This window comes from Dermacentor andersoni, chromosome 2 (assembly GCF_023375885.2).
Source record: "Dermacentor andersoni chromosome 2, qqDerAnde1_hic_scaffold, whole genome shotgun sequence".
Taxonomy (NCBI): Eukaryota; Metazoa; Arthropoda; class Arachnida; order Ixodida; family Ixodidae; genus Dermacentor; species Dermacentor andersoni.
This window is the reverse complement of record NC_092815.1, coordinates 125,665,991-125,675,679: the sequence shown is the minus strand read 5'-3', so window position 1 is coordinate 125,675,679 and position 9,689 is coordinate 125,665,991. Positions and strand designations below refer to the sequence as shown.

The 9,689-nt window shown below is 42.5% G+C and overlaps 1 protein-coding gene across 1 annotated transcript in view; it reads right to left on the bottom strand.

The window, feature by feature from the left end:
• Positions 1-2,303: 2,303 nt before the first annotated feature.
• LOC129387527 (uncharacterized) overlaps positions 2,304-9,689 on the bottom strand; it is a 33,438-nt gene continuing 26,052 nt past the window's right edge. Inside the window, exon 3 of the mRNA XM_055076510.2 lies at positions 2,304-8,518. Within this exon, the coding sequence (XP_054932485.1) occupies positions 7,593-8,518 (926 nt within the window). The 3' untranslated portion in view covers positions 2,304-7,592. The remainder of the gene's footprint in view (positions 8,519-9,689) is intronic.

The following is a 9,689-nucleotide window of genomic DNA, read 5'->3' as shown; positions in this document are numbered from 1 at the left end:
CTTGGATTAAATTGACTGGCGCATGGATTAAATTAAGCGGGAAAACCTGTACATGTGGTTCAGTGCAGGTGAGCACTGCCAATTCAACTATTCATGATACACCTAACTACTCCTTCTGCACGCTCTTGCTACTAGTGCATTCTCCAGCAGCTGCTGTATTTATGTGCATGTGCATCCCTATGCACTGGCAAGTGCTTAAAGAATTCATGTGATGCCCACAGTTGACAGAAACGCTTGGTGCATCACAGACTAGTGCGAGAAAAAGCAGGACATGACAGCAAGTGCTTACTTTCATGCCATATAGTACTCTGCCTGGCAAGCATATTTACACTGTGTAAAGGCACTTGGCTAAAGCAGTGAAGTTTGCATGCCACATTCTGAGCGACATATCATTCTTTAGTATATTTCATTATTGTAGAGAACTGGATTTCTCCCCATCCTAGAACAATCCTAGACCGTTACTTTGACATTGCAGGTCACTGTATGAAGCAATAGCTCTGGGACCAAAACAAAATTTGCCACACAAATGTCACTGTGCTATTAAACAGGCAATGCAGTGTACTTGATTTTTACAATGCTCAGCCCCATTCGTGGTATGCTTGCACTGTAACATGCACGAATTGAACAGCATATCTAAACAAAGAAATGGCTAGGCCATCACAGTTATGTTCAGTCTTGCACTATTTGCAAACTCGAGACAGTTTATGTATGAGAAGGCTGATGGCATCTCAGCTGATCGCCCATCAAATCACCTTTGTATTGGTAGTAATGACGCTATAGATGTATACAGGAAGAAGTCTTAATTGGGTGTGGTGCTTTACATACACCTACCTTCAAGCACACCCAGGTGAACACTTTGCACATCACCCGTGTCGATATGAAGCCACTACAGCTGGTGAGCAATGTGCATGCCCATGGCACTGGCTTTGTCCCTTTGGGAAGCCATTCTAATATTGCGCAATGTAGTGAAGATGAAGGCCTTTAGAGCAATGTCTGTACTTTTTTTATTTACCTTTCACCTACTTTTGCTAGCTGAAATGGTGCCTTCTGGTAAGCCAGATGACAGTGAACATTGCAAGGCAGTGTCAGGCTACCTTTCATGATCTTCAGCAAGACTGAAGAAAGCTGCTTTCTGGTTGCATACATGAAATAAACTGGAACGCAAGCTAGACAGACTAAAGGCTGGCTGATCTTACTGCTCTACATAGCCTGTACTGCTTAGAGCAGGCAAGTCACATTGGTCATAGGACCTATAGCAGTGGCATGCAAATTGATGTAGTCATTACCAGTAGTATATTCTGTGTGTATATAACCTTTCTTCTTAATATTTTTAGTCTCTTTTTATTAACTTTACCTAGTCAAGACATGCATAATCACTTCAATTGCTTGGCCTTCAAGTAAAACAGGTGAACACTTTTTGCATACTAACATTTATTCACATGAAATATGTAGTGGTGTTGACCTGTAGAAGAGTACACAATAGCGAAATTATTGAAGCATTAAGCAGGATGTTCAGATGATAAATTTAGGTGGACCGACAAACTGGGCTGTGCAACACAGATAATATAAGGTATATGAAAAAGAATCTCTTGATGGTCTAATTCCTACACGGTATTCTGGAATGAAAACAGTGCAAATAGATTGGAAAAGGAAAGGAGACAGACACAGCAATGACTTGCAACACATTTTTTTGTGTGTGTGGCAAAATATATGCACAGAAAGGATGGGGTTCAAGGCAGGGGCAACAAGAACACATAATGTGAGGTCGAATGTGGAGCAGAAGTGAAATGACTAAACCAAGGCAGCAAGCTAACCTTGAAACAATGAACAGAACAGGAATGGTAGGGGAGCTGCTGTGCCCTTCATAACTGCAACAACCACTCAAATGCTGAAGTGTCTTTTCAATGTCCCATTCATGTCCACTGTTTTCCTTACAAATGGGCAAATGCATCTCCAGTCACTTACCAGAAGACGCACATTTTCCCCAAGTGACAAAGCTCACTGATGTTGGTTCTTTCTAGGTCACCGAAGCAAAAGTGCATTTGGTTCAGTCAGTATTGAAGTAAGCTTCCAATCACTCCCATCATGAAATAGTTCAGTTGTCCACCTTCCGCAAGGCAGTTATTAGTTGGTATAAAGTCAGGGTTTGTTTATCATTTACCACTGATGACCTGGTGATAATGTAGCTAGAATGCTGTTGCAACCACTCACAAAGCTTTAAAAGTAAAGTAATTATTGAATTATTTCAGACGTTTCCTCTGATGTCCCCATCCCCCCATCGTAAGCAACCACTCTTCCAAATATGCATATTGTATCCATTTATTTCACTTTTTCTGTATTGTGTTGGGCACACCATTATAGTTTAAAACACTGAAAATCAATAACAGTGACATCGGCATTGCCGCTGAAAAATGACATCAGCTAAACAACACAGCACAACATCACATAAGGAAATTAAGGCACACACACAAACACTGATTCACAACTGCAAGTTTATTAATGAAAATAAAATGTGGCAGAACTCATCTCACGATGACTGTCAACGGTAATGTGTTACCATTGAATCAATATAGCAACACATGTAGTGCCACCATCAAAACGATTTATGTATGAGGCATATACTGCAGCGGGACTACTCTTTTACGCTTCCCCAAGAACACTGCGCTATCAGATGCCGCCACCGCAAAGCCTACACACGGCCTCCGAAATGCATGGCATGCCAGTGTGTGTCACTGGTTACGTGCCATTAGGTGTTTGCCGCACTTCAATGAACATCTGACGCCAACTTGGGTAACTACGTATACGCCACTGGGAATGTGGTACTTTCGAATGACAAAAAATATCACTTAAATTTCTTCGATGCTGAGCGGAATTGAACCCACATCACAAAGGTTCTTTAAGGACAGTAACAGGATGCATTAGAAGGCTACACCACAAGTGCACTGGATATGTGCCTCTTTTCAATGAACACCTTTCATGCCAACACTTTAGCAAGCTGCACCATGAATGCAATGGGTGTGTGCCACTTCAATGAACCTCTCGGCAACTTGATTCACTGAGTATGTGCCACTGAGGATGCGGCAAGCAAGGGAACAATTCTTGGCATTTTCAGGTACCGGCGTGCCATGCTTCTCGTCTCGGAGGCCACATGCGGACTTCTTGGCAGTGTCGTTAGATGGCACAGCACATCCAGAAAGAAGCGCGAGAGAGGAGTCTGGTTGCTGCATGATGCAGTTCTCAGCATTTGCACGCACTTGTGCACCATAATTTTGGAGGCTGCGTGCACGCTCTGCAGTGGTGGCGCTAGAGGGCGCCAAGTGGGCTTACAGAAGGGTGAAAAAGGAGTCCCACTGCAGTACATGCTTCATAGATAACTTGTTTTGCACGGTGGCAATATGTTGTGTCACTACATTGATTCAATGCTAACGCATTGGCGTTGACAGACATCATGAGATGGATTCTGCAGCAATTCTTCGCCTTCATTCATGCCACCTCAAACTTCTACAATGAAGCCCAACTTTTTGGAGAAACTCTCTATTCCATGCCTTCCCTAGCACACAAATGCAGATGTACAGATGCTGTCACAGTCATTCTATCGTCATCATTCTAACTTCGTAATCCGACTTTTGTCATGTCATTGTCGTTACATCATCGTCATAATGCCTTCATTTTATTGTCGCAATTTCTTTTTCGTCATTCTATCGTAATAATTCTGTCATCATTCAGTCATGATTATGCCATCAATGTCATGCTGTTGTGGTCATGCCATCGTCGACACTCCAGCTTCGTCATCATACTCTCCTCATGTCATTGTCGTCATGCCATCGTTGTAATACAGGCTGTAATACAGGTCATCGTCACACCATTGTTGCCATGTGCTAACCGTTATCCTATTGTTGTCATTGCTTTGTTGACATGCATTTTTGTAATACCTTCATCACAATGCCATCCTGGTCGGCCCATCTTTATAGTGACAGTTATAGTGACAATCACTATAACTTCGATATTCCATCCGCGTCATGCTATCATCGTCACACAGTCGACATACCATTGTGGTCATAACGCTGTCGTTTTACTATTGTCATCACCTGAGAAATATCATCGTATTGTCATCATGCCGCAGTAGTCTTCATACTGCATTCATCGATTCTCAACATCATTCCTTCTTCATCATTCAAACGCCATTATGCTACCATTGTCACATCATCATCATGGTGCAATCAGACAGCCGCTATCATGCATTCATTGAAATAACGGTGCTGTTATGCCACTGTGGTCATGCCGTCATTCTCATCCCATTGTCATCATGTTGTCATGCTGCTGCCATTCAGCAATTGCCATCATACTGTTGTCATATCGCCTTTGTGATTCTATCATCATTCCTTCTTTGCCATTCTATCGTTGTCACTGCGTCGGCATCCTACAGTCGTTTTCATGCCCTCATGCTCATGGACAACCTTTGCAAGTCAGGACCATAGTACGCAAGACGATGCAGAAGTCGCATATAGCCGAAGCAATGGAAGTCTCAAAATGACCACTATGGATGTTCAATAAGCGCGACATTAGAAATATGGTGGGTTGCTGCATCGCTCGAATAATACTATCAAGTCATCGAGAGATGAGTTATGCCATAATTTTCCTGTACCTCTGGTTGGTGAAAAGAAAGCGTTTTTGCAAAAACAATAGTAGTCGTGCTCGAAAAATATTTGATGCAATTCGCACTTGGTTTTCATTATTCGAAATTGCTTCAAAATCGAAAATTTAATATTTAGACACCCCTGCTTTTTAGTAACCGAAAACATTAATTTTGGGGTTTTAAGTGCCAAAGCCAGTCTGATTGCGAGGCATGTTGTAGTAGGAAGCTACGAAATAATTTTGACTGCCAGGTGTTCTTTGCTGTGTATGTAAACTGGGTGTCTCGCAAATCCTTTTTTTTTTTTTTTTAAATTCCCTGCCTTTTCCATGTTTTCCCATGATTTATACAGTGAAAATTCTTTGACTAAAAAATGTGAAAAGACAGCAACCGATTTTACAAGATGTTTTTCACAATGTCAAAAAGATTGGGCCAGTCATGAAGAAAAAAGAAAAACTGGGAAAATTCGCAGCTTACGCAAGCAGGAGGAAAAATCGAAGTAATAGCCTATTGCTCAGCACTGCACTGCAGTGCGATATAGTACTCTAAAAGGGAGCCAAGGACACACAGTCAGGTACAGTGTACCAAGAACCTCACTCTCAACAACATAACTTGCATTCCATAGTACTATGTATTACCTTGCAAGTTGCATCTCTTCAACTGCTTCACGAATATCTAGTCCACACATCTTCAACCCATTACACAAATCGCAGGCAAGCATGGACATGTCAGTCAACTTTTGCAGTGGTTTCAACAAGCTGACATCAGTTACTTCATATCGGCATGGCACTCCTTGGCTTGCTTGGAACTGGTAAACAAATGGGAAGAAATCACTTCTGCTTTGTCAGAAATCAGCAAATTCTGCTTCTTTTTGTTGCCTAGACAAAAGCACGAGTTGGACAACATCTTGCATTCGACACTGATGTCAGAGCGACTGCATGCAAATCCATCCAATGGTAACAGACTGCGAACTTACGGAAACAGTCACTGGCCAGTTTCCTGCTTCATAGCTGCTTTGTGCAGTAACATTTGCAGTGGTTGTGCAATCATGACATGTACAAAGTAGATTTTTGTGGTGAGGCAAGGAAAACAAGTAGAAAGGATTGCAGCTTTGGCCACTAGGTATGTGCTCGTGGTCGTGATGCCATTGTGGTCATTCCATCATTATACAACTCTCATCATGCATCCAATTCTTGTTGCACCACTGTCGTGACGCTGTCATGGTCATGCATTAATCATGTCACTGAAATTACATGCTCCTCATTCTGTTGTTGCTGTGCCGTCATTGTCACATTGTCCTCGTTATATCATTGTCATCATTTCAGAATTGTCATTCCATTGTCATCATCACATACTTGTCATAGCGCCTTCATCGTTCGATCGACTTCATTCATTCTTCATCCTTCCATGATCACTGCGCCACCATCATGCCAAACCCTGGCGAGCATGTCATTGAAAACTAGATTAATCCCAGAGACTGTATATAGCACATAGCCAACAGAATGGAAAATTCAGAACAACCACTACAGATCGGAAATACAGGTGTCTTCGGCAATACGATGCATAACTAAACTGCTTGAACGCTAATATAATCACATTCACATTGAGTAATCATGAGATGGGTTCTCTTGAAATGTTTATTTATTAATTTCGCACTTCAATCATTCAATCATCCGCCGGGATTCACTTTGCAGTTGTATGTGGGACCAGTGCAGCGTACCTATGCCAGGCACCTAAGACATAAAAAGACTACCTTCCTCTGTTTCTGAATTCCAAAATGTTACAGCATGGTACAACCAGAATTAAATTGAATTCTGGAGTTTTACATGCCAAAACCACGCTCTCATCACGAGGCACGCTGTAGTGGGGGACTCCATATTAATTTTGACCACCTGGAGATCTTTAACGTGCCCCCCCAATGCACGGGACGCGGGCATTTTTGCATTTCACTTGCATTGCAACAGGGTTGTCGCAGCAGAGATTCTATCCCACAACATCATACTTCTAAATGCAGTACTGCTAAGCCAGCAACGGGCCACGGTACGACCAGACAGCGTCCAGAGAGGTAGGCAATTTTATTTTTGCTGTGTTCATTCCCGAACCAAAATGCACGTTCCAGGGAATATGTGTTTTTTTTTTACATATAAATTTTTGCTTTGTTCACTGTTGTTTTGTTATCTGACATTCGTAGACAATTTGCGAAAAGTGCTTTGGCGTGCAACCAACATCAAAAGTAGCTAAGTATGGACAGCTGGGCTAGTTGGTTATGATTAGCATTATGAAACATTGTTCCAGCGCACATTTGGACTCTTTCTCTCCTCGTCCGTGTCCAAATGTGCGCTGGAACAATGTTTCATAATGCTAATCAAAAGTAGAGAAAATGTACACCAAAATTTAAGAAAATGGTGCTTTTGTCAGTAAATTGCACATTATTGCATTTCATATAAATATACCAATGATATGTAGTGCATGCAGCAGTAGGCATGAAGATGGTGTCATACTTTGTTATGCTTGAGGAAGTTTAGTCGGAGTATTTTTTTAAGGGAGAAAAACATATTGAAAGTTGGCTCCCTGCAATACCTATACAGTGTTGTCAAACAACAGTACATCTTAACGGTAGTGTCATGCATTTTTCCAACAAGAGCACCACAGGATCTGTAGGTTTCACAGCAATTCAACACATTTTCTCCTACCGCGATTTCCAAATAAGGGTTAGAGGGAGCATATGGAAACACTTGTGCTACTTGGTGCAGCAGAACACCATGCAGCACGCTACATGTTTGTAGATTGCTAATTCAAACAATAGTGCAACATATCTGTTGAAGTACTCTACAATATCATGGTGCTGTGTTCTTTTATGTCTGCACAAGCAACCAGCCAGTGCAAAGAACATTTGGAGCAGATGGTGCAACAGGCGTGGTCAGTCACCTGTATGAATGCGCAGGTGGTCATGTTATACTTATGCAAGAAAGTTGACCTGATCTACAGTACTGTGGTGCTGCGTTCTCTTATGTCTGCTCAAGTAATCAGCCCGCACAAAGGACTCTGAGCAGACGGTGCAACGGTAGGGTCGCACACCTGTATGAATGCGCAGGTGTTCCTTCATGCTGGACTTGCGTGAGAAGCTCTGAGGGCATGAAGGGCATTGAAATGGCTTCTCGCCTGTGTGGGTGCGCAGGTGTTCCTTCATGCTGCACTTGCGTGAGAAGCTCCACGGACATGAAGGACATTGAAATGGCTTCTCGCCTGTGTGGGTGCGCAAGTGTTCTTTCATGATGGACTTGCGAGAGAAGCATCTAGGGCATGAAGGGCATTGAAATGGCTTCTCACCTGTGTGAGTGCGCAGGTGTTTCTTCATGCTGGACTTATGCGAGAAGCTCTGAGGGCATGAAGGGCAATGAAATGGCTTCTCACCTGTGTGGGTGCGCAGATGGTGCTTCATGCTGGACTTATGCGAGAAGCTCTGAGGACATGAAGGGCACTGAAATGGCTTCTCACCTGTGTGGGTGCGCAGGTGCTCTTTCAGGTGGCTCTTTTGTGAGAAACTCTGAAGGCACAAAGAGCACTGAAATGGTCGCTCCCCCCCGTGAACGTACAGGTGCCTGTTCAGGGCAACTTTTTTTGAAAAGCTCCGAGGACATGAAGGGCATTTAAACAGATGCTTGCCAGTATGGATGAACAGGTGCCTGTGCAGGGTGTTCCTTTTTGAGAAGCTCAAAGGGCACAAATGACATTGAAACAGATGCTTGCCAGTATGGACCTTCGTGTGTGCTTCCAGACGAAACAGTTTATCAGTCGCATAGTCACAGAGATGACATCGGTGGAGGCATCCTTGCCGCGTGTTGTCAGATTTGGCAGTTGATGGAGAAATAGAAGGCCTCGATGCTGCAAAATAAAACAAAAGTGGAAATTATTTTAAATGCGAAAAAAGAATACAGATACAAAAGTTCATGACAAGCCTTTTTCCGTTTTTTTTTTTATTTTGGAGATCTTGACGGTGATTTCAAGTATGATGCAACAAAGCACGCCTAATGGTGTTTTTTGATTTACTTAATATTTCTGTATTTGAATGATTCCTGATGCTGCTTATGAGGTCCACCTATATATTCACCAAGAAATAATTTTTCTGAAAGCTAAAAATTTACAAATTGAGAGAACGTGGAGTGTTTATTGATTTTAATGAATTTCAAGTACCCCTAGAAAGCTATGTCAAAAAACTTTGACCCAGCTTGCTCTCTATCTTCAATGAACATTTGAGGTTTAGTGGATATGTCTGGCACTTGCAAACCTTACTATGGTACACTGGCATGACAAATTTATCTCATATGAAACTTCATCAGTGAATTTCTCCTTGTTGATGAAATGCCGAACTTTGGCAACGTTTACATAAGTTGAGATTCTAAAGAGCCAGCTAAGAGATTCTGTGTTTTCTCATGTATAACCCGTCAACATGTACAACTCACACTCCCTTTTAGAACAGCCTGTAAAGAAAAAGAACATGTGCACATAACCTGCAAAAATAACTGCAAGAGCACTCAAATGTTTACAAAACAGTGTCCATTTAAGGATAAATGATTTGTCTAAGTTGTATTCCTGGCCAGCGACTCTGTTCCCCCTTGTCGGCAATGCTGTGGGGCCACTGAGCGCAGCTCATCACGATCTCCGCACTCCTTTGCCGGTGCTGTGTGCACCATTTGCTAGCTGCTTAACGTAAAATTGCAACCCGTACAGAGGAGGAGAATGGGCAACCACTAAGGATGGGAGAAGGGAGCAGGGATGGAAAGATGGTGGGGTACCCTAGGAGATAACGACACTTTGAATGGCGGAGAACCTTGCCCTGAGGTGCGGCTTCATGGCAGCATGTGCTGCACTGCCATGAAGCCAAACCTCCAATGTGAAAATCATTTATAATCTGCACTTCAACATTACTGTTAAATTTTTTGAATTTTTGGTATGGGTCATATGTGCAAAACTATGACAGCTTCTTTTTCAGTGACATCTCACCATTTTTTATCTGAGAAAACTACCTGCCGACCTGGTTTTTACTTAGTCTCAT